The sequence below is a fragment of the Suricata suricatta genome, chromosome X (assembly GCF_006229205.1).
Source record: "Suricata suricatta isolate VVHF042 chromosome X, meerkat_22Aug2017_6uvM2_HiC, whole genome shotgun sequence".
NCBI lineage: Eukaryota > Metazoa > Chordata > Mammalia > Carnivora > Herpestidae > Suricata > Suricata suricatta.
Window position 1 is genome coordinate 34,259,946 of NC_043717.1, and position 22,362 is coordinate 34,282,307.

The 22,362-nt window shown below is 45.8% G+C and overlaps 1 protein-coding gene across 4 annotated transcripts in view; it reads right to left on the reverse strand.

Annotated features, from left to right (window-relative positions):
* Positions 1–1,388: 1,388 nt before the first annotated feature.
* CASK (calcium/calmodulin dependent serine protein kinase) overlaps positions 1,389–22,362 on the reverse strand; it is a 362,608-nt gene continuing 341,634 nt past the window's right edge. For 2 of the 4 annotated variants that reach the window (XM_029929409.1, XM_029929406.1), the window contains 5 exons: positions 15,347–15,427; positions 15,160–15,240; positions 12,777–12,979; positions 5,860–5,943; positions 1,389–2,765 (listed from right to left, as the gene is read on the reverse strand). In XM_029929409.1, the coding sequence (XP_029785269.1) occupies positions 2,589–2,765; positions 5,860–5,943; positions 12,777–12,979; positions 15,160–15,240; positions 15,347–15,427 (626 nt within the window). In that variant the 3' untranslated portion in view covers positions 1,389–2,588. The remainder of the gene's footprint in view (positions 2,766–5,859; positions 5,944–12,776; positions 12,980–15,159; positions 15,241–15,346; positions 15,428–22,362) is intronic. The other 2 variants (XM_029929408.1, XM_029929407.1) reach the window with 1 other exon arrangement.

A 22,362-nucleotide genomic window follows, 5' to 3' on the forward strand; every position in this document is an offset into this window, starting at 1 on the left:
TGACCAGTGAGAAGATTTAATAATTCTAGTCATTTGCTCTGGCCTTTAAAAAGAAAAAAAAATGATTTTGCTAATGGAATGGAAGCAGCAAGGAAGCTTTTTAGTAATTTTCTCTGATTGCGCGGGGGACGATTATAATGTAGCAGCGGCAGTTTCGTACAGAAATTACTGTGAGTTAAGTATTTTCTGGTAGGTCATAAAATTTAGAGACAGACCCGTAGCAGCAGAACGAACAGAGGACCTCTCTGAGAAGGTCAGCCAGAACGAGTTCCGGGCGCGGGAGCGCTGCCATCCGCACAGTGGCGACGACGCCCGGGCCACAGACGTCTGGACTGCCGCTGCTCTGCGCTTCGGCTTGGAGCGGCCTCATCGGCATCTCTGGGGATTTGGCCTCAAAAAACGGCCACAGCGGGTGTGGGCGTTTCTAGCCGAGGGAGGGGCCTGTGTCCCCACGTGTTAGTCGTATGCTTCTTTGTGCTTCACTGGAAAAGAGGTAGAGCGGGCACTTTCACACCGAGAAGGGCCCGGATTGTGGTCAGTACCACCGCGGGAAGGAATGACTGTCTGGCCTTGGCATCGGTTGGATTTAAATCCATCCTGACACGGCTCTACACAGCCCTAGGGGTCTCCCTTCTCCAGCCAGGGCGTTTCTGGTTTGGCGGTTTGGTTGCCCTGCCGCGGGGCCTCAACAGAAGCAGTTCACGCAACACCTAGTAAGTTGCAAACTCATCCGGTCCCTGGCAAAGGACAACATCAGAGAGAAAAAAAGAATCATTGTTTAATAAGAGATGGTGGGAGGGGAGGGCGACACCTTAAAAGCAGAATACAAATGCCTCCTCCGTGTGGTCCTTCAAGAGGAGCCGTTCAGCTCGCAGCCCAGCCTGCACGTCCCGCCAAGGCACAAAACGATGAGGCCATCCGAGCGACAAGAAGCAAACAGGATGGGATTTTCTCAAGGATCCAAGGCTAACAGAACCACTTCACACCCTGACCCTCTAAGGAAGGCTCTTCCGCGGACCTCTGGCCAAGAGTCGGAAAACCCCAGCCTGGATCTCCTGCACTGGAAGGATGTGACCTCGCGGAAGGGTGATGAGATGGTTCATGTCTCTAAAGCAACAAGGGAAGACGACTCTCCTGTGCCAAGGGATACAGCAAGAGGAAGGAGCCCCACGGCGGCCTCCAGCTCGTGGGCGGCCCTCGGGCGCGCTGGGCGCTGGGAGCCGGGCGGGCGGAGCCGTGCTCTGGCGGAGGATTGCGTCCTCCTGCCTAGTGACGGGCTCTCCGGGGCCTTCAGTGGTTCAAGGAGCATCTAATGAATTAGAAAATCTAACAGATCATCGGCTTGTAAACCTCAACAAATCTGTAATGAAATGAAGGACCCAAAGGCATTTCATTATTGAACACATAAAAGGAAGTATATTTAAAAAAAAATTGGTCAAACTGTCCTGTTATCATTTTAAAGGAATTTACAGGGCTGTTATAGATTATTCTTTTGGAATAATTCAGTTTATAGCAAATGCCTAAACTGGTTTCTTCATTGCACAGTATATTCTCTTAAAATGGGTGCTTTAAAACAATTACATACATATTAAAAATCCTCATTTCTCTGCTTAATTAAAATGTTAATACTCTCAGACAACACAGATCTGAAATGGTGAAACCAGCAATTCCCCCTCCCACCTTACAACAAATTAAATTGAGACAAAATTACAAACACATTTCACTACATGATTATTATTAATAAAAATCAGTTTCTTTTTTTTTTTTTATAAAGTTGCCCGAAATGCAAGGGATGTGCATAGGTTTACAACTTAGTCATAATAGCATTTTATTCTTACTCCCCTGGGTGTGCCCCGTGAACGGAATGTACTTTGCTGTAGATTACAGATTGTTTTGTCCAACACAGACACACCAACAGCATAAACGCTCGCGACTGTCCACATGCATTAAGAGTCAAGACCCAACTTCAAATCTCTAAAAGGTTTACAGGGTGCTTCAAAGAGACAGTATCACATTATCTGGATGTTACATAAAGCACTTAAAAAAAATGCTATTCTAAAAAAAAAAAAAAAAAAAAAGGCCTTTAAAAATTTATGACTGTTTTGTAATCACTAAGACTGATTATTTCAAATAAATAAAGGAAAGAAAGATATTCCAATCCATAAAATCAGACTCTAAAAAGAATGTAGTGTTCCACCCCCAGTCAAGGTAACAGAATCATTGTTTATTATTAAAATAGATTATAGAAAGCAGCATCTATTTTGTGCAGTTTTTAGGGGCCTTGGAAATAAAAAGCTATGATTTCCAAAAATATAACATTCCAAAGGATTGAATAATACATACATTTAAAGATACATTTTATTAAAGTTTAGGAGAACTGATTAAAAAAGATACTGTCTCTTTAAATGAGTGTGTAATTGTTTTCTCCTCCTATCTATTCGGACATGACAATAATTATAAATGGAGGTCACACTACAACTAGATAGTCTCTAGGGACCATGACCTGCAGACACACGGCTGATAACAAAGAGGCTTTTCCATGAATGAGGAGGTGGCCCCCGGGGTTCGCGGCAGGTCTCGCGAGAGGCCTAATAGACCCAGGAGACGGGGACCCACTGCGGGGCCGTGCACACGAGCTCCACGGCTTCCTCCAGATGTCTGATTGTCTCGTCAATTTCATTGTTGATAATTGTGAGATCGAAGTAGTGTGCGTATGTTCTCTGTAAGATGTCAGACTCTTTCTGCAGACGCTGAAGAGATTCGTCCTAAATGGCGGTGCGATGGAGGGCGGGGTGGGGTGTGGGAGGAGGGGAAAAAAACAAAGAGAAGGGAGAAGTCAGCTGGATTCTTTCTCTTGCCGTTACTCCCGGTGTCACAAGCAGTCGAGGCCGGACCTCGATGTACTGCATCTGGGCACGAGGCCAAGTCCGCTTTGTGACAGAGGCAGTGGGCCCCGAGATGGGAGGGTCACGGAGGACTGCTCGCCACGCGACGGGAGCTCCACGCCAAACAGGAACCAGAGAAACCAGGCACTCTTCGGCAAACACCACGCCCCACCGGCCCGGCCGCCCCCATCTGCGCCGGTGGGAGCCAGTCTCCCGACCAAGCGCGCAGTGAGGGCTCCGGAGGTGAGGCCAGGGCCCCGCATCCCCCTGCTTCCCTCCGTCCTCCGCAGGCACTCGCACCGGGCCGCAGGGTCCCGCTGCACCAAGAAGCCACTGCCTCTGGCCAACAAACGAAGTTGTATTTTCCCTTCCTCTCCTTAGAAGTCCAGCAGGTTCCAGGAATTCAATTACATATATAATGGCCCTCACTCAATAGCAGTGGATGCCAGCGGCAAAAGCTTTTTGGATTTTGCAAATAATGGATGAAATAAGGCCATTTTCCAGACACAACAGCAGCTGGAATCTGATGAAACCCCTCAAATTGCTCTACGCTGGAAATGGCCAGACAGACTTCACTGGATAGAAGGACTCATACCTCTCAGGGAAAAAACTCAAGGAAAAGCAGCTACTGAACTCCAGGAGGCTTTGCTGCAGGAAAGGACTTCCCCTCAACTCCTAGAGCTTGCTGCAGATTTTGAGAGCCGTCGTCAGAGTTAGCCCACAGGAGGCGGCAATTCATGTCCCTAGTTTGTCACAGGAGTTCTACTTTAGCCTTGGGATCTGTTAAGGGCCACCGGAAAGTTTGCCTTTGGATCCTCACAGGGCAGACACGGTTAGGCTGAACTTTCAATGTGTAAATTCGAAGCCAGAGAGCTAAGTCAACTTAACCCCGCCTCTCCCCCAACATGAGGTAAGTTAGGAACATGGGTCGAGTCTTACGTATGTGGAGATAGAGTTAATACCTGTTTATGTGATTGGTATCTTTCCCCCTGACTGGAGTGTAAACTTGTCTTGTGTGCCCGGTCATCACTGTGCCCAGTGTTCGGCATTGTGCCCTGCACACAGCAAGTGCTTACTGAAGGTCACGGAAAGAAAGCACCGGGCTAACACTGCCCATTACGGGTTTGATGAGTGTTAAATGTATAATCAAGGGTGAAAGCTATTCTATTAGGAAATGGAGGCCCATGACGACGGAGACAGACCTCCAGAAACACTAAAGGATGCGGGAGCCATAGTGCCCAGAGCTGGCTTAGGACCCCTCCTCTTCTCTGAGGCCCATCTGTTATTTGTGAGAATCTCTTCCTGATGAGCCCTGGTCTGTGGGTGTGAGTCTCTGGGAAGGGGATGAAAAGTGGTCTCACTGGGTCCCATCATGGCGCCATGGTGCGGGTGGACGGTTACCAGGTGAGCTGGGGACTCCATCTTTTCTCTCAGGATCGTTGGGCATCGGTTTTTGTCTTCTACTGGGATTTCAAAGCAGGGCGTGGTGTGCTTGGACATGCGGGGTTAACTACATAGATAAGGCTTCAGTTCCTCACTACCTCCTGAGGTCCTGTCAACACGCTTTCCACTTGCACTTAATGCAGAGTATTTTCACTGTGGCTGCACTTTACAACGAACAATGCAGAAGCCCCATTTTAGGAAATACTCATTCCCCCAAAGACGGGAGTGCGTCCTGCCAGCCCGGGAAGAGACCATTCCTACCATATCACTCTCCGGGCTAGGGGACCCCCAGAGACCACGGGCAGAGCTTAGGATTTGCTCATGAAGCTGGGCGGATGAAGACATTCAAGAAAATGTATGGCTGATGGCATCAATTTTTAAATGTAGCTCTCTTTACAGAAAAAGAAAGCTTCCTCTTAAGGACCTTACAGGCTGAAGCTCTATTTGCCCGTATCTTCCTCTATGACACTTGTCTGCAGGGTTTAACTCCATGAAAACAAAATGCCTCTATTCTACCAGCAGAAGCCAGGATTTATGGGAGGGAAAGGTCTATGCTCTACATGTAGGAAAGGAAACAAGGCTGTATTTCATCACCTCCTAGCTGGTACTTACGGGCAATTTTCTGCACCATTTTGGCAGCTATGGAAAATTAGTAAAAGGGCAGGAAAACAGGCAAAAACAAAAAACAAAGATGACAATCGAAGAAAAATACATGGCAACCAAAGGATAAGCGCTAAGCACGACGTGGGGTTTCACACAGGCTGGGGTGTTCACGGACGTGGGAAAGGTGGATTTACAAAGGGACGCACTGTTTGCAAACGAGAGTACAAAAACTGACGACCGGAAGTATAAGTAACACAGATATGTAAAGACTTAGCCTTCCTCAGAGGCATGCAACGGGAACACTTCCAAGCCTTGACCGTAGTGTTCTGGGCTCGGGTGGGTTTAGGCCACTGGTTAACTAAACAGAGCCAAGAGCCCTCCGGTGGATTCTTGACCCAGCAGAAGCAACGGAGGCCTGTGTGCACGAGACTCCTCCTAAGAGTGACCTGCGGCAGATCCGCACGGAGGCACTTACCGGACACTCCGCCACTACCTGCTCATCCGCCCAGCCACAGAAGGCCTCTGGGTCAGCCGGGAACTAGAGGGTGATGCCAACTCTTGAAAGCACCATCTCTGCGGCAGCTGCCGGCCTGATTTGGCCTGACAGGGGACAGAACTAATGTCTAGGTTTGGTGGTCTCCAGGGACCTGCATGGGCTTCACTCCAGAGGCTGCCTAAGTGATCTTGGGCAGCTAGGCCAGGGTCATGGGTCCCTCACGGCGCTCTTCTGGCACAGCACTCGCTGGCCTGCAGCTGGGCCTGCAGCCCGCCGCTGTCTTAGCACAGTGCCGGGCGGGGGTGGGGAGGGCCGGCAGCGGCTTGGCAAGCCTGTGCCTTCATGTCCTGGTCCTGCTGATGGGGGGGCGTTGGTCTTGCACACACAACACACACGGATCCTAGTGGCAGGTAAAAATGGAGTGGCCCTTACCTCATTTAAACCTGGAGTGATAGTCGGTGCGGCAATAAAAACAACAAAAGGAGCGAACTCTGCAGTCCTCAGGACCTTCAGTGCCTGTGTACAAAGCAAAAACTGGGACTTAGAAGTCGCGAGTGCAGCGTTCAACGGACTCTAAGAAATCACACAATGGAAAAAGCCCTCGAGTCAAAGTTTTGCCAAGGGATTATTGAATTTACCAACTTTATAAGTAACTTCTGGTACTCCTTTTCTTCCAAAGGATGGACCACAGCCATCAGCAAATAAAAGGTGACAAACTGGACATTTTAAAAAATGAACCTCATGAATCAATAGAACGGACTTTTCTTCAGCCACGTCAACAACTGATTATGTTGGTTAAGGTTAATTTAAACCCAACTATTAGTTGTAGCCTGACTTTGTAGTTGATAGGAAATGCATTTTGGGGTAGGCTTGGATCAGCAGGCTGGCTCTGTCGCTGAGCTACGGCTCACCTCGCTGCGTTTCAACCTTCAAACTGCTAACAGGGCTAGTGCATCCCTGCCGCTGTCACTGTGAGGCTGTGTTCACACTTCCGGGGCCTCCTGCGTCACCCCGATGCAAGGACCCCGTGGGAGGCCTTGACTGGGGCTGCAGTTGGAGCCACTCACTGAGCTCTGTAGCTGTGGGTAATCAGTAGGCCTGCAGGAAAATGCCACCGCGGCAGAGGGAGAGGGGCCCTTGAGGCTGGTGCAGTTCCTTTCAGAGGCATAAAACATGTTGAATGGTGCAAGCCGCCAGTTTGTGCAGACACACTGCCAAGCTGGCATCCCACGTCCTAGGAGTCATTTCTTTTTAAGGGATTCCTCGTCAGCTCCTCCCGGGCATGGACATGACCCTGTTATGGGCTATGGGCTCCCCTGCATGCGACAAAACGCCAGTATACACAGGCACACAATTCACAAGTGACCGGTGTGTCGTTAATTTGTATGCACCGTGGTGAAGAGTATCTTGCTGTCCTTCGCCTGAGCATTTAACGTGCACGTTCTGCTGCCGCCTATTTGGGTTTCTAAATGGCCTTCCAGTCGTTCGCTGTGCTCTGCTCCTACTCCTCCCTCTTTTGCCTGGTTCACTGTAGTAGCATCGAGACTGGTCACTCTGCTTCTGTACGAAGAGCCTGCTGCTAGAATGATCCATCCTTCTGGCAAGACAAATCCCATCCTGTTGCTCTTGTACGCTAAAGCCCTTCCACAGCTCTGTCTTGGCCTTGGGATAAAATGTACACTCCTTAGCACGGATGCCAGGTCCCTCCGTCCTGAGCTGGCCTGTGCTCTCTCAGTCTCTCTGCCGCTCCCCCCTCCGCCGACTGGCCTTGCTGAGCCACTTCCAGTTTCAGAAAGGGCCACACTCTCTCTCTGCTTTCCCAGCTCTCTCACTTCCTCTGCCTAGACGCTCCATCCCCATTCTCTCTTTGGCGTGGCTGAGTGATCCGTGAGCACCTGGCACTGGTGTTCTGTCTGCAAAGTCCTCTGTGAGGTCTGAGCCAGGCCGGGCACCCCTCCTGTGTGCCCCAGGACGCCGCACCAAGTAGCCAGATACTAGAGGGTGAGCGTGTGGGCAGGGGCGGTGTCTCCTTCAGTCCTCTCCCTCGTGCCCTGTATGGCAGCCGGCGTAAACTATCTTTATGATAAAGTGAAAATGGAAAAGCAGCACATCGACTTGGCAGAAAACGTTTGACCAGTGGGCACTGTGCTTGGTGGCGGGAGGAAATCGCACGAGACCGTACGGGCCTGTGACAGACCAATGGGGATGATGCAGGTTTAGTGCCAGGTGCACTTTCACGGGGATTGAGTTTCTGAATCCCAGCTACACAGGATGTCCTTGTGGGTGAAGCGGGGGCCGGTACACTGTCTCAGCTGTCACGTCAAAGTGCTTCAACTGCAGACACCACGTTGCCCTTGTGAGAAAGCTCTCCGGGTCCACCTATGCTCACTTTTGACAGAGGTAATTGGCAAGTTCTTTGCCAACCCTTTTGTGATTGGAGACTTTCATTAGGAATAAACATCAGGGGAAAGTCCATATACAGCTCGGTTGAGCTTACCAGGGGTCTTCCTTTGGAAATCTCCTTTCTGTGAACATAATTTTTGGGACTCTTTCTGTGCTTCCTGTGCTCATAAATCAGGAGGCTACAGGGTCAGTTGAGAAAAGGCTTCCTCGTCCACCCGCAGCCAGCTTCTGGGCAGCTGAGATGGGAAGATGTCCCAGTCCATGGTTCCTACCCTTGCTTCCATCCCGAATCGACTCCACTCGCCAGATGGAGCCTAGATGCCGAATGGAACCCAAGGGTGAATTTGAGAATGACACCCTAGGCGTGAAATGGCCTTTTCTCTGCTCAGTGACCCCAGCCTGACAGCCAGCCAATTCTCTGAATATTTTAAGTCCTAGCCTGCAATCGTTTTTGCGACGCCAGAAAACACACTCCTGGACAACCATTAGCTCCCTGCAGCTCACCCTTCGCCGTGCGGCACACACGCCCTCGCCTTTATCCATCCAGGCGCTGAGGTCATCCCGCACTCACTGCACGCTGCCCTGTGTCTACGAAATCACGTTATGTCCCCTTAGCAGCTAATTCCAAGGAAAGAACTGGAGATGACTGTGTGATCCAGGACATTCCCTTTTCGGTTCTCACCAGGAAGTTTAGAGCCAAACTGCATGCTCACAGTAACTACAGTGGCCCTTCCATGGCTTTGATTTTCGATTTCGATACTAGGTTACTTTCTTTTCTTCTGTCATTAGATTTTTAAAAATGAAAAGAGCCCCCCCAAATCCTGAGACTGTCTTGCCCAGTAGCCCTCATGTCTTCAGCAGAGTCACTGCACGTTTCCTCAGTTGTCTCCAACAGTTCTACTTATGGGGCTCAAGTGTGTGCCTTTTTGGTGTATGTGTGCAGTCTCTGCTTGCCTGGGTTTTAGGGTCACTTCAGGGACAGGCATTGGAATGGCTTCATCAGGAGTCCCTCCCCTCAGGCTGTTAACAGGGGACTTCAAGAGGCCTCTACAACTCTCTTCCTTTCTGACTGAAGATGAGACACAAGTATGTCAGTATTTACAGGCAAATATTTCTTTCTGAATCCCGGAGAGGTGGGGGAGTCTAGAAAGGTCACTGAAAATACGCTGGATTCAAACAGCCAAAGCAACAATAGGTTTAACATTGAAAGTTAAGTCTTGAGCTCTTTTCTGTGGAGACACAAATCGATTTTATGGCTCATATATGGCTGACAGTTGATCGCAGGTTACCACCCAGAAGGAGTAAAAATGGATTTAACCAACTATCTAAGACTCAGGTATCTTTAAGATGTATCGGCTTTGCAGACTTAAAAAGTATATAAGGGCGAATGTCTGAGTCATTCGGCACAAAAATATAAGGGTTTAAGGAAGAGCACTATGACCCCAAAGATAATCTTTCACAAAATGGCCCCTACTTCAGAACCTGACTCTTGTTTGGAAGTACAGACTCCTAACAAGACTACAGCTACCCCTTGCTGGGAACCTTTCCCTCTGCAGGCAAAGGCCAAACCACAAATAGTCTGCTACCACTAACTTTGTAATGCAGCAAACGGATAAACCAGAAGAAGTGACTTGAACTCATGAACCATGAGGTCATGGCCTGGGCCAAAGTGGGAGGGTTAACCAACTGGGCCACCCAGGTGCCCCTTCATTTCCATGAGAAAGAAGTTCTACGATTTCCCCCCAGGTTTGGCTGCCTTACTGATTTTCCTAAACATTAAAAAAAAAAAAAAGATTTAAGTCCTAAGACGACATTCAAAATAGACCAGCTTCAGGATTCCCAGGGTCACCTCTTCCAGGATGGAACAGTGGAAGGAGGCAGGGGGCAGCTGTAAGAAAACCGAAGCCCCAACTAACATTACCCAAAACTCAAACCTCACTCTCTGTTGGCTGTGAAACCTAGGCTGAGTTACACCTTGGTTCTTCATCTGCAAACGAGGACATGGCTATCTCTGTCTCGAGGTTCCAAGGATTAGGGAGAGAACTCATGCTTGCAAAACACACAGCACTGTAGGAACACACCTGTTCTCATTTTAAAAGAAGCCATGTTGCTAGTTTGCTTATAGTTTAATCTTCCTAACTGTGGCCATCTAGGTTTGAAACTGGACCACAACGTCTTCATGTATAATATTAAACGTGTTCAATTTGGCCTAAGCTGTCTAAAATAAGCTAAGAAAGGGGCGCCTGAGTGGTTCAGTTGGATAAGCGTCCGACTTTGGATCAAGTCATGATCTTGCAGTTCGCGTCTGGCTCTGTGCTGACAGCTCAGAGCCTGGAACCTGCTTTGGATTCTGTCTCTGTCTCTCTCTCTCTCCCTGTACCTCCTATGCTCATGCTCTCTCTGTCTCTCTCTCTCTCAAAAATAAACATTAAAAAATCTTGAAAAAATAAAAATAAGCTAAGGGAGCACGAAATAATAGCGCCAAAAGCAATGAGCTGAACGCCAGTGTCCGGTGGTCTCCGTACGGTCCACAAGTCAGCAGTGGCAGGTGTGAGCCACATGGCATTTCTGCCATTGGGGAGTTTTTGATGTAGACCGAGGGCCTCATTTCACCCTCACTGGCTTCTTATTTGTATCCTTAGCCCCGAAACAATGCTTGGAAGACAAGAAGTGCTTCATACCAGCTCGTACCATCCAGCTGTCTGAGATCTAAGAGTGGGGAATCAGGCTGGGCAGCAAAGGACCAGGAGAAAGGCATCCTAAGGCCAGAGCCTCCTGGAGCTGGTCATCCTGAAGGCAGGCTGCCAGCCTTGCCCAGCCCAGGGAGAGAGCGGGTCAAAGGCATGGAAGCCCAAGGGCATCTGCGGCTGTGCCGTTGAGTGCAAAGTTCGTGTGGGAGCAGGACCGGGCTCGAGTGCCAGGCGGCACAGCGTGACCCTGGGTGGGTGAACCGAGACCAGAATGGTCCACCAGACCAACGAGAGGAGCAGGGCCTGGCCGATCGATCCCCATTCCCAGTCTCGGGGGTGGGTGGCCCTGAGAGACCCTCGTTTTGGAGATAGGGACACAGGAACGCATGTGCCCATCCAGCAGTCTGGGGGGTAGGGCGAGCGCCTGGCATGGGGCACTCTGGTGCCTGTGCCACTGGTACAAATGGCTGCTGTGGATGTCCTGAGAAGTCTGCGAGTATCTCCCGCTCAGCAGCATGTGACCCAGCAAGGACACAGGGACAGCTGGGTGCTAGGAGTAGAGTGGTGTGGCACAGCAGCCACTGAGGCAGAAAGCCCTTGAATATGGACTGAGGTCATGCGGCGGGGGCTGAGGAGCCGGACAGCCAGCATACTGCTAGAGACATTACTTCCGGCAGAAAACGACGTTCAGGTGAAGACCAGTGTGGAACCCAACGACGGGATGCTGAAGACCAGGACCAGGATGGAGACTGCCTCTAGCCACCCCCCAGCCAGAAGACTTTTTCAACCACTAGTAAGGAGAGATTCGTAGTTAAGCAGAGATCAAAGTCTTACACGTCACCGACTTAGTTGTCTACAGGTCCAAGCTCACTGTCAAGTGTACCGTATAGTGTTCACCGTGCTGCTGCTTTCCTCCCCAGCCCCTTAACCACATTCTGAGTTCAAGAATGCCAGCAGCTTCTGTGACATGGAAACGGGTGCAGCCACTGGCCACGATGTTATGGTCTTGGGGCCAAGAAACTGCGCTGTCAGGCCTTGGGTCACACAGATGCTGCTGACCCAGCTGCTGTCCTCCCTTCGGGCATGGCTAGGGGACCAAGTCTCATATGGTGGCCCTTGAACAGGGGCTTTCCTGCCTGGGATAGCCAGGTAAGCCTGGTGAAATGGAGTCTGCCTGAGGGGAGCTGGTCTACCGTGTCGGCAGGTGGTATATGGATTCCTGAATGGAAGTGATAGTGATTTGGGGCACAGATCGGGCTTAGAAATGGCAGGCCCAGGACTCACACAGGGACCCACAGGCCTCTCCTGTAACTTGCCCTGATGTCTCCAACACCCTTGCTACTGGGCTTGTAGTCCTGCTTCTGCTTGCATTGTCCTCGGAGATGAAAAATAGCCTGCCAGCATTTTTTTTTTTAAAGTAATCTCTACACCCAACATGGGGCTTGAACTCATAGCCCTGAGATGAAGAGTCAGATGCTCTCCTGAGCCAGCCGGGTGCCCCTGCTTATCAGTGTTTTTGACATAAGGCCTTTCTTGCATGTTTGCTTTTCTTCCGTGTTTGATGTGTGGCTGTCTCCTTTTCAAGCTGAATAATTCCCATTGCTTCTAGTTTAAGACTGCTCTACAGATTATCCAGTCACTCCTGTGTCTGGCTCTGAGTCCCTCCAACCTCTCCATATCCCTCCTAGTTCTAGCCTGGGGGTGGGCATCTTTGGTAGACTGACAGTGGAGACTGAGAGCCACCCTAGGTCTCCCTCTCCGCTCCGTGTGGCACTCTCTGGGCTCACGCATGCTTGCTTTCATAAAGCCAGTGCTGGGTTTCAGACCCCAACCCAGGCCCCAGGATCAGAGTTCCTTGATGGTGATTAACAAAAGATGCCAGGAGAGGCACTGATGGTCCCGTGTGAGCTGTACCGAGAGAGAAAAGGTGGCTGTTGTGATAACGAAGTGCCCGAGCCTCAGCCTGAGGTCAGATTATTGTAGGATTTCTGGCAGCACAGACCCAATTGGGTACTTTCATGGAGCTTCTGAGTATAATGAATCTCGTAAGAGCATACTATTGCTTCTTAAATACACATTATGTGCGCTGAGCTCAATGATCAGTTTGCATTCTAGACTGTCAACCCGGGATGCCTGCATTACTGATACTTTCCTGTAGTTTGTTAAATTATTATGTGACCCACGCCGTTCTGATGGCACTTTTGATTTCGGAACCTGAGCTTAGCATGCAGGGGGCAGCGTGTGGCCGGGTGTTACCTGAGGCTCCACGTCCAGTATTGCAATCAGGCCTTGCTCATGGATCTTCCGGATGGTCTCCAGTTTTGTCCCATACATCGCATCCTCATGGCTGCCATACTCCAAGTACTCGTTATTAGAGATGTCTTGCATCATTTGGTCATGAGATACAAAGTAATAGTTCTTTCCATTTTCTTCATCTTTCTTTGGAGGTCTGGTTGTATCTGCAAAGGAAGTCACATATCAAGAGAGGCTCAAAAAGCTGAGCTCATGAACTGATGCTCCCAATGGACCTGCCCAAGCCCAATCTCTTCTTGAAAGCTGTGGATTCCTCAGGAGGTCTCACGCCACGTTCCCAGCCCCGATAGCTTTGCAGAACTAAATTCTCTGCACCATGTTTATCTCTACAACATCTGACCACAGAAACTGGTTACTTTGTTTAGAGCAGATTTACTTCATCCCTTCATGGGTCTCTATAGGACAGAGTCACTGAATGACCCCAGATTAACATAACTTACTGTATGCCTTAATGTGGTTAGTTCTTAAGCAGAAGGAAAAAGGAAGAATTCAAAAAAATGGAAAACCATCTATGGTTATTCAAGTTTAAATAAATTAAAATTGTCAGTTCCTCAGTCTTGCCACACTTCAGGGGTTCAGCAGCCACATGTGGCTAGTGGCTACTCTAATGGATAGTACAGATATTGAAAATTGTCACTATCAGAGAAAAGTTCCATTGGATAATGCTATTCGAGGGCGGCTTACAAAAGGAGAATGTTAGAATATAGCAAAAGGTGTACTACATTGAGAATCCAATGACCTTGGACAGGTGTGGCCAAAATAGTTAGTAAAGACCTATTCCATGAGTTGGCCTATGAGTCAAATATGGCCTACTTTTGTAAATACAGTTTTATTGGAAAACATCCAGGCCCATTTGTTTACATATTGTTTGCGGCTGCTTTTGTGCGAAAATGGCAGAGTTGAGTAGTTGTGACAGAGACCATATGGCCGTCCACGCCTCAAATATTTACTACCTAGTCCTTTATAGAAAAGGTTTGCTGACCTAAGGGAACGTGTACTAAAATATTGGCCAGTAAGTCCTCGTTCCATGGGAGACTGACAGGACCAGTGTTCTGCAAAACACAGTTTAGAAAATGTCTTTCTAGACATGCCATGAACACTGGTTTAAATCTTCCTCCCACTTCTTTTTCCCTTTCTTCGCTCCTCTTTTTCTTTCCTTCCTCCCTCTCTCCTTCCCCCTCCCTTTCTTTCGGTTTCCTTTATGGACAAGGACAAATTTTATGATCCCCTTTGCTGTGTGCGTGGGTCCAAACCCACGGGGGAACTGCCCCTCTCTCCTGCTTCAAAACCAAGCTAGTTAACTGGTCATTTAATAACATGGATGTTTAATTGTAATGTGACCAGGAAGAAACTAAATGTTAAGCCTGCTGTATTTCTGATCCAGACATAGGAGAATTAAAAGAATTCAAAGTGTTTTACTAGAAAGTCCCAGAAGTACCAACTGAAATGGTATTTAATTTCCTTTTTTTGTATAAATAAGGAGGGAGTGCTCTTAGGAAGCCTCACGGCTCTCTGGGGCGTAGAGAAAACCCTAAGTGGGTAGAGCCGATCTTCCCATTTTCTCTTTGTGCTCTTATAACTCATTCCCCTTTCGTCCTTCCCACCTTCAACAAAACTCTATGTGCCAGAAAGCTTCTGGGATTCAAACTGTAAACTCTGGAATAACAATACTACAAACAGTGATAGCAGTAACATGGCTACTTTTTATCCAGTATTTGCTAGTGCTTCCTGATCTCAAATATTCTTTACATTCCTAGAATTACTTCATCTTACAGTTGAGGAGACAGAGAGGGCAAGAAGTTAAGGGTGAGATAGAGAAAATAAAGGGAATAAAAATATGACAGATTTTAAATTCATTATAAGAACCACCTGATGGTACACTGGCTTTTCAAAGTGATGAAAACTCAATAACTTAGGTACGTTTCAGGAGAGTATTGTTCTATCAAAGAACACTGTGCTATCAGATCTTTTTCCAAAGGAGAATTCGTCTGAGTCATGTTTATGCCACACTGCTGGGGAAATCAGGTCACAAACAGAATGGATGAACCCAATTTTGTTAAAAAAAACAACGACAGACAAATCACATGCTGCCTACGATTGCCCCGAGAGAAGCTTGGGGGTGTCTACACTAGAATGTTTACGGCATCACTACCGGGCAAGTGTGGCCAGGATTACTGTTAACTCTCATTTTTCTTCTTTGTTTTGCTTTGGATCTTCCAAATTTCCCCTAATGAGTAGTTACAGCTTATGTAATAGAAAAAAATATGCCAACTACAATGTTTAAGAAGTACTAGGAATAGTATACTTGGAATGAGACATAGCTTACGTGGAATAGGGTACGCAAACCGGTCTGGGTGCTTTGTGATGAGAGTGTTTTTTATGTGTCTTCTCCCAACACCGTGTGCACCTGGGTCATTAAAAAAAAAAAAAAAGGTGAAATTGACAATTGTTCGTAACATTTGCAAAATGTGTTTAAGATGAGACTAAGAAGTTCCTTGTACAGTCAGACTTACCTAATAAGACTAGTGTTTTCCTTTTGAATGCTGGCAGTTTTACTACTTCTTCATATGTAACGAGATCTAATTGATCGAACACTACAATGCAAAGATTTAGAAGAAAGGTAAATCTACAGGAGTATTTCATGCACATCAATTATGATTTCACTGGCAGAACTAAAGTTATAGTAAAACTGTGTCTTAAAAAAAATAGGAGTCCAACTTATGGTCTGAGCTTAGAAGTAATTGTAGTCCTATAACCTTTTGGGAGAAAATTTCATTTTTAAGCCCATGAAAATGCACTTTAGAACCAGGGGCATCCAAAGATACGCTGAGCACATGCATAAAAGTCCATTTCTAAGAGATACTGCATATCTTGTCATGCAGTATCCACCAAGTCGTACAGATTCATTCAAAACCACATGCTGTTCATATTTTTGCAATTCTAAGAAATCAGCAATACTAAAAAGAAAAAGTCTGCAGACATTGACCAACATGAATATAGCATGAATGCAACTAAAGTTAACCAAGAAAGAGGCCACTAGATTATTTCTAGGGATGGATGAGAGATGCATGGACAGCTGGTCTTTAACTTCATGATTCTTTCAACAGAGGTGCCAAAGGTAGCATGCTAAGATTCTTTCAAAGTCAAGTTCTGTAAGGATGATTTCACAAGCTTTTGAAATGAGCATCTCACAAGTTTTACTGTAAGCCAGCTCTCCATTCATGGGAGAGTCTTGGGTATGTAAATGGGGGAACATGCTTCCCTGGGCCCCAAACTTTGTCAGCCCGTGTATGGTCAGTCAGGATGGACGGGGTGGAAAGAATAATGAAGCGGAGTCTGAGCTTGGAAACCTTTGCAAAAGGGGAGTTCTCTAATCATTACAGACTGAGAAGAAGTACTTATTTATTGGGAACCTGCCTCTTAACAGAACTGTTACCAAAACTTTCACGAGAGGATGACTATTCCTGCTTAAGTTCAAGGTAGTCTGATTCTCACACACATTGGAAAATTCTCACAAGAAGGCCAAAATCATGAGTCTCTGTTTCCTGTCATGCTTTTCTGTGTGGTAATACTGCAGTGTTGTCAGGCACACACTGAAATTTCTTTTTTAAAGAATACTGAATAAGTTCTAGATTTCAGAGGGGTTGAAATAAATTCAACAAAATTGATTCCATGGTAGGGTAAAGGGGTCTGGGGATGCTTTAGTCAGTCACTAAGAGAAGCTTCTGCTCCGTGAAACAATGCGGCTAAATACTTTTGGCTCTCAGCTCAGTCCTTAACATCTGTGATCTTCCCAGTAGCAAAGAACTTTAAAATGCAAAATAGGATACTCTGGAATGCAACAGATCAGAAACAAACAAACGAACAAAAGTGTCATTCCCAAACTACTAAAAAAAAAAAAAAAAAGAAAAAGAAAAGAAAAGAAAAACAATGTGTTAAAATAAGGGTTAGTGCATGTTAATGGGTATCTGTGCATTTGTTTGCTTTTGATAGCTTGATTCCAAAAAGGGTGACCCAACGTCTTTAATTCTCTGACAACAGCTAAACACCCAGAAATGCTCTCTAGAATGGCAGACTCCCAGATGAAAACAAACACGAGGTTCTGTGCGTGCTGGAGCTGGCTAGTCATGCTGCAGTGGTGACGGAGTGTCAGGGTTGCAAAAATAAAAGCAGGAGTGCTTACGGCATTGCTTTTTATACCCACTGCCCTCGGAGTGATTTCCATCAAGAAAAAGTATGCTTATGAAAGAGGTACATCAACAGCCGGATATATTTTAATACAGAAAAATAAGCATCTCACAAAAGAGCAAGATGATGATGGCACAGGCTTTCTGATGGCATCGCATCCCTTTCCTTCCACAGAGTCCTAACTGCAATCCTACACTCTCAAGACTGGTCATTTTTTAACAACACACGTAAGAATGAGTTAGATATGAACAATCGACAGCACAGACAAATGAACAGGTATGTTACATGTCAACATCTTAACCATACGTGAGTAGCATGAAGAGGTTGCTCTGGTCTAAATGAAATCACCACATGGTCACAGGATTGAGAAACAATAAAAGAGGATATTTAGAAATAAGACATACAAAGAATATAAGAACACTTAAAGACTGAACTTCTTGAAAGTTTTATGTTGTTTGTGGATTTAAAAAAAAGGACTTAATGAAAAGAAACCGTCAAAAACAAAGAGGCATAGTCACTCAACAGGTTACTTACATGCACAGAGGCCATTGGGAGTAAGACAGCATGAAAAATGTACAGGGGTCATTGAAATATGGCTTTTAATATATTAGTAAAATAAAAGTATAATATGCACAAAAGAAACTTTACCATGCAATATTCTAAACACGAGGCAAATAAATCACATTAAGAAACAAACTCATTTTAATAAAAATTCAATAATATCCTTATATAAAAGCCAGTGGGTTTTCTATACTAGCACATGCATGGAAATCTTGTCTAAGAATAAGTACAAGACATCTTCGGGGTGTGTACATGTGGAAGCCTTTTGCTCTTTTTTGTACCTCCCTGTACTGCTTGCAACTTCTCATCACAAGTGCCTATTACTTTTATTAAAAAAAAAAAAAGGGCAGTGAGATGATGGGCCACTTTTTGTTGCCTTAAGAGTTCTCTGTATCAAAGAGAAAAAAGTCATAGTTTTTAAAAACTATTCAACTACTTATTTGCCTGAGGCAGAATTTAAACAGACCTATGAATGGTATTGTAGGAACCCTCTGGGTTTATGTGTATGTATGTAAATACAGTATCTCAGGATATTGAAATACCATTGTTAGGGCCCTAATAGTTAAAAAAAAACCGCATTAATAAAGACTTTTTTCTCCTCAAGCTTACATTAATAACTTGATCATTAAACTGATTTTGGAAGTCCTAGGGCTGAGGAATCTCAGTGCCTCAAGAGTATGTACTATAGCAGCCTGACAATGCTTTTTGCATCAAATTTATGTGGCTAAAAATCTTTTATGCATTGCAGAAAATGTTATTTGCTGAAAACACTACACATACCATAATCAAATCTATTCCCAAGGCTTCAGAAATACTGTCTGACATAGTTTGCTCCTATTACCCTGATTTCCTGGTAAGCTACTCGATATTCACACCCCTTTTATGTGTGTAGGTAAGTATTTTCTAGTTGAATCTTTCCCATAAATAAGCCTGTAGCATCGATTCCTGGTCTCATTTGGAAAAACTGCAAGCATAATCATATACTGCAAAAACTTCCGATTAGAAAAGACCTCGTGGGCTGGTAGCACTGGGCCGGGCACCTAACGCGTTTGGGTGCGTGGGCCTGGGCCAGGCAAGAATAGAGCAGAGGGATGATGGGTCCTAGAGATTAACGCTAGTATCGTCCTTGCCATCGGTTCTAGATACTGACAAAGTTCCCATCTTTCTTTTGATTACACATGTAAACAAGTGCAGAATTTGATGAGAAGGTCTGGATCTTGCCATCAACATATGCTGAATTCTCAAAGATTTGAAGCAGGAAACAAGACATATATATGACCCTTATTTGAATTCACTGAGGACTATGGGAAGACCCCCCCCCCACCAGCTGTATTTTACAATCAATTTTTGAAAAAGCCTGAGAAATCCTTCAGAAATATAGTTTGATTTGTGGCTCGTGAGCCCATTTGGCTAGTTCTTGGCATTAAAGAATATGTTTCAAACTTGTCAAAGCATCTGCTGTACGAGATTTCAACGGTTATTTCTTTCTCTTTTTCACATCAATTCTTATATAGGCGATGCTACATATTAGGGTGGCCTTTCATCAGGGCTAAAGGCAGAATAGCTGATAAAATACTTGACTTTCCTTTCCCCAGTTTTATCTCTTGTCAAGTAAAGATAACCACTAAGTAAACAGTTCTTCTTGACTTTGTAATGGACTAAATGGAAGGGTTGCTCGGTGAAGGGGAAGAAACCTGAAGAGGCGGCAGCAGAAAGGCCTTGCTAGACAGCACACTTCAGAAAGTCCACGAAAAAAGCCTGGACGTCTTCTCCGGAGCAGAAAAACCCACAGGGGAGATCATGAGGGGGTGATTTGGGGCAGGGGGTGGGGGTGGGGATCCCAGCAAGAACATTCTGACTAGACAATTCCAAATACGCCTAAACACAAGTTCTACCAGGACACCTGAGTGGCTCTACAAGGACCTCATAAGAAATTCAGACTTTCCGTCAAAGGGCATAAGAAGACGGTCCCAAACTCAGTGACAAATACTGACACATAGAAGGGATTGTGAGCATGACGCAGAAGCTCTGAGGCCCAGAAGACCACTGCTGAGAAAAATGCTTAAGGGAACAAAAGATTAGGGGAAGTTCTAAATTTCCCTTAGTTCTAAATTGACAAGAACGTATGTCTGTGGTTTTGCACGGGAGGTTGTAATGTCCAAAGATGACAGAGAAAAAGCCACTGTAGTCCATCCCTATGAGGCTCTTGCCTTCTCGTCAGGCCCAGTGAGGAAAGAACCAGAGAGCCCCTGAATTTCAGATTTAGAAAGGCTATCCTTCACTGACTGACCCAATTCCCTCATTTCCGGGTCCCCAGGAGCCAAGGGATTTGCCAAAGCTGCACGGTCACACAGGCATGCTCATTCAGGTTGCCTGTGGGCCTACGAGTGTGTCTGTGGACACTGAACACCGCCTGCCATGAAATCGGACAGAGCAGGGACAGTGGGAGATCAGTCATACTCATGGTTGAAGGATGGAAAAAGTGAACTGTGGAAGGGGTGCCTGAGTGGCTCAGTCAGTTAAATGTCCAACCCTTTTTAAAAAAAACTTTTTTTAAGTCTTTATCTATCTGAGAGAGAGAGAGCGCGAGCAAGAGCAGGGGAGAGGCACAGAATGTGAAGCAGGCTCCAGGCTCTGAGCTGCCCTCACAGAGCTCGATGAGGGGCTCAAACTCATGAAACACAAGTTCATGATGCCCAAGCGAGCCACCCAGGTGCCCCAAATGTCTGACTCTCGATTTCGGCTCCATTCATGAAATCATGGATCGTGGCTTTGAGCCTTGCGTTGGACTCTGCATTGACAGTGCAGAGCCTGCTTGGGAGTCTTTCTCTCTGTCCCTCCCTACTCACGCTCTCTCTCAGAATAAATAAAAACAAACAAAAAAACCACTGGCTACCAGATTGGGTGCTGATTCTAACAAAATCCTCAAGTGAACGATTCAATGGATTCTTTGTCAGAATTTACAGATTCTAGTTTTTCAATCCAGGGGCTTGTTATTTTCCCTCAGCTAAATTAAAGAATGTTGGCATATTGAATACTTACGTCTACATGTCTTCCATTAGTACAGTATAAAGCTTGTGATCAATTAACAACTTTAATTAGCCATTTCTTTGCTTTTTAAAATTCAAATTATAATGCTATCTAGATCTATATACATCATTTAAAATTATAAAAATGACAAGGTTGTGTGTGTGTGTGTGTGTGTGTGTGTGTGTACACACACACACACATAAGGGCACCTAGGAGGCTCAGTCGATTAGGCATCCAATTCTTGGTTTCAGCTCAGGTCATGATCTTAAGGTTCATGAGTTCAAGTCCCATGTTGGGCTCAGCGCTGCTGGTGTGGACCCTGCTTGGGATTCTCTCTCTTTCCCTCTCTCTCTCTGCCCCTCCCTTGCTCTCTATTTCAAAATAAATAAATAAACCTAAAAAAATCTTAAGAAAAAGAAGGTGACAGAAATAAAGAGGACTTGGCCTTAACCACTGATATTTTATGTTAAATGACATTCTGCTGATAGTACAGCTTAACTTCTTCAAATAGTACTACTGGTGCACTGACGATCAATAGTCGCTAAGTTATGTTTAATTTGCTTTAAATATTTCTTCCCTTCATAGAACAAAAAAAGCCATTATTGGGACTAGTGCTCCAGCATGGTAAATAATCAGAAATGATATATTTTATTGGAATTAAAAGTGGAGTACGATGTGGCCAGTGTGGAAGGAATGAGTCCCCATTTAACAGAATCATTTGAAATGAACCCATGTGGCCATTCACATCCCTTCCACATTAGGTAGTGTTCCAAAATGCTTACTTTTACTGATTATGAAATGAACAATTCAGAGTTTGCAAAAAATTTTTCCTGGTGGATGCTAACAACATGTTATAACATTCTACACACAGAAATGTGTTTCATATTTGGCCAAAACCTTATACTGTCCAATCACGTATGCATAACTGCATTTGATTTTTTTTTTTGGAGTTATTTCTGAAACCTTGGGAACTAATCTAATGCCTACATTGGGGCTTGCAACGCCTCAGAACAAGTTCCTTATAAAAGGAGTCTTATTAGGAAGGTATTGAAAATAAGTAAATCTTACTCTTGTATATCATCGTGCACTTTTTTTTAAGTTTAACTTATGTTCTGTGAGGCTTCTGGGAATTCTACGGCAATGACAGGCCATGGTTTTTGTTTTTGTTTTTTTTAATTCATTTCAGTGTTTAGCAAGCAAGGGAATGTTTTGACTTAGGTTGAATGCAAATATTAATAGAGACAGCGTGAAGGGAAGGCCAAGATAATCCCTTTGGCCTTTTAGGAGGCAGGGAATAACTGTGGGGCAAGAAGCTAGTCACAGAGACTGACCAAACTGAGTTAGGGTCCAACAGCATCTGTGCTCTTTCCACCCAACCACCGGGCCGTCCGCAGCACGGCTCTGGTAAGAGCATATCTTTGCCAGAGGGGCATGTCCAAGGGCCAGAGAGGAGCCAGGAGGGAGGGTATTTGCTCAAGATCTAGCTCAGCAAGGAGGCAAGAATCCCAGTGACTCGGCAAACACTCCGAGCTCTCATTTCTCAGGGGAGGACTTAATGTACTGGCTTCTTTTAGTTCCTGAGGATACTATTACCAAATAGCAGTTTCTTCCTATAAAGTAGAGCTCTGTAAGATATCTGGCAAATAACCAACAAAGTAATTGCAGGCAGGGCTTTCTTAAAGTTGTGCAAAGCTGACGGAGACCTCAACTGGTGGAATTTTGGTGCAGAGAGCTCTGAAGCCTGAAGTGA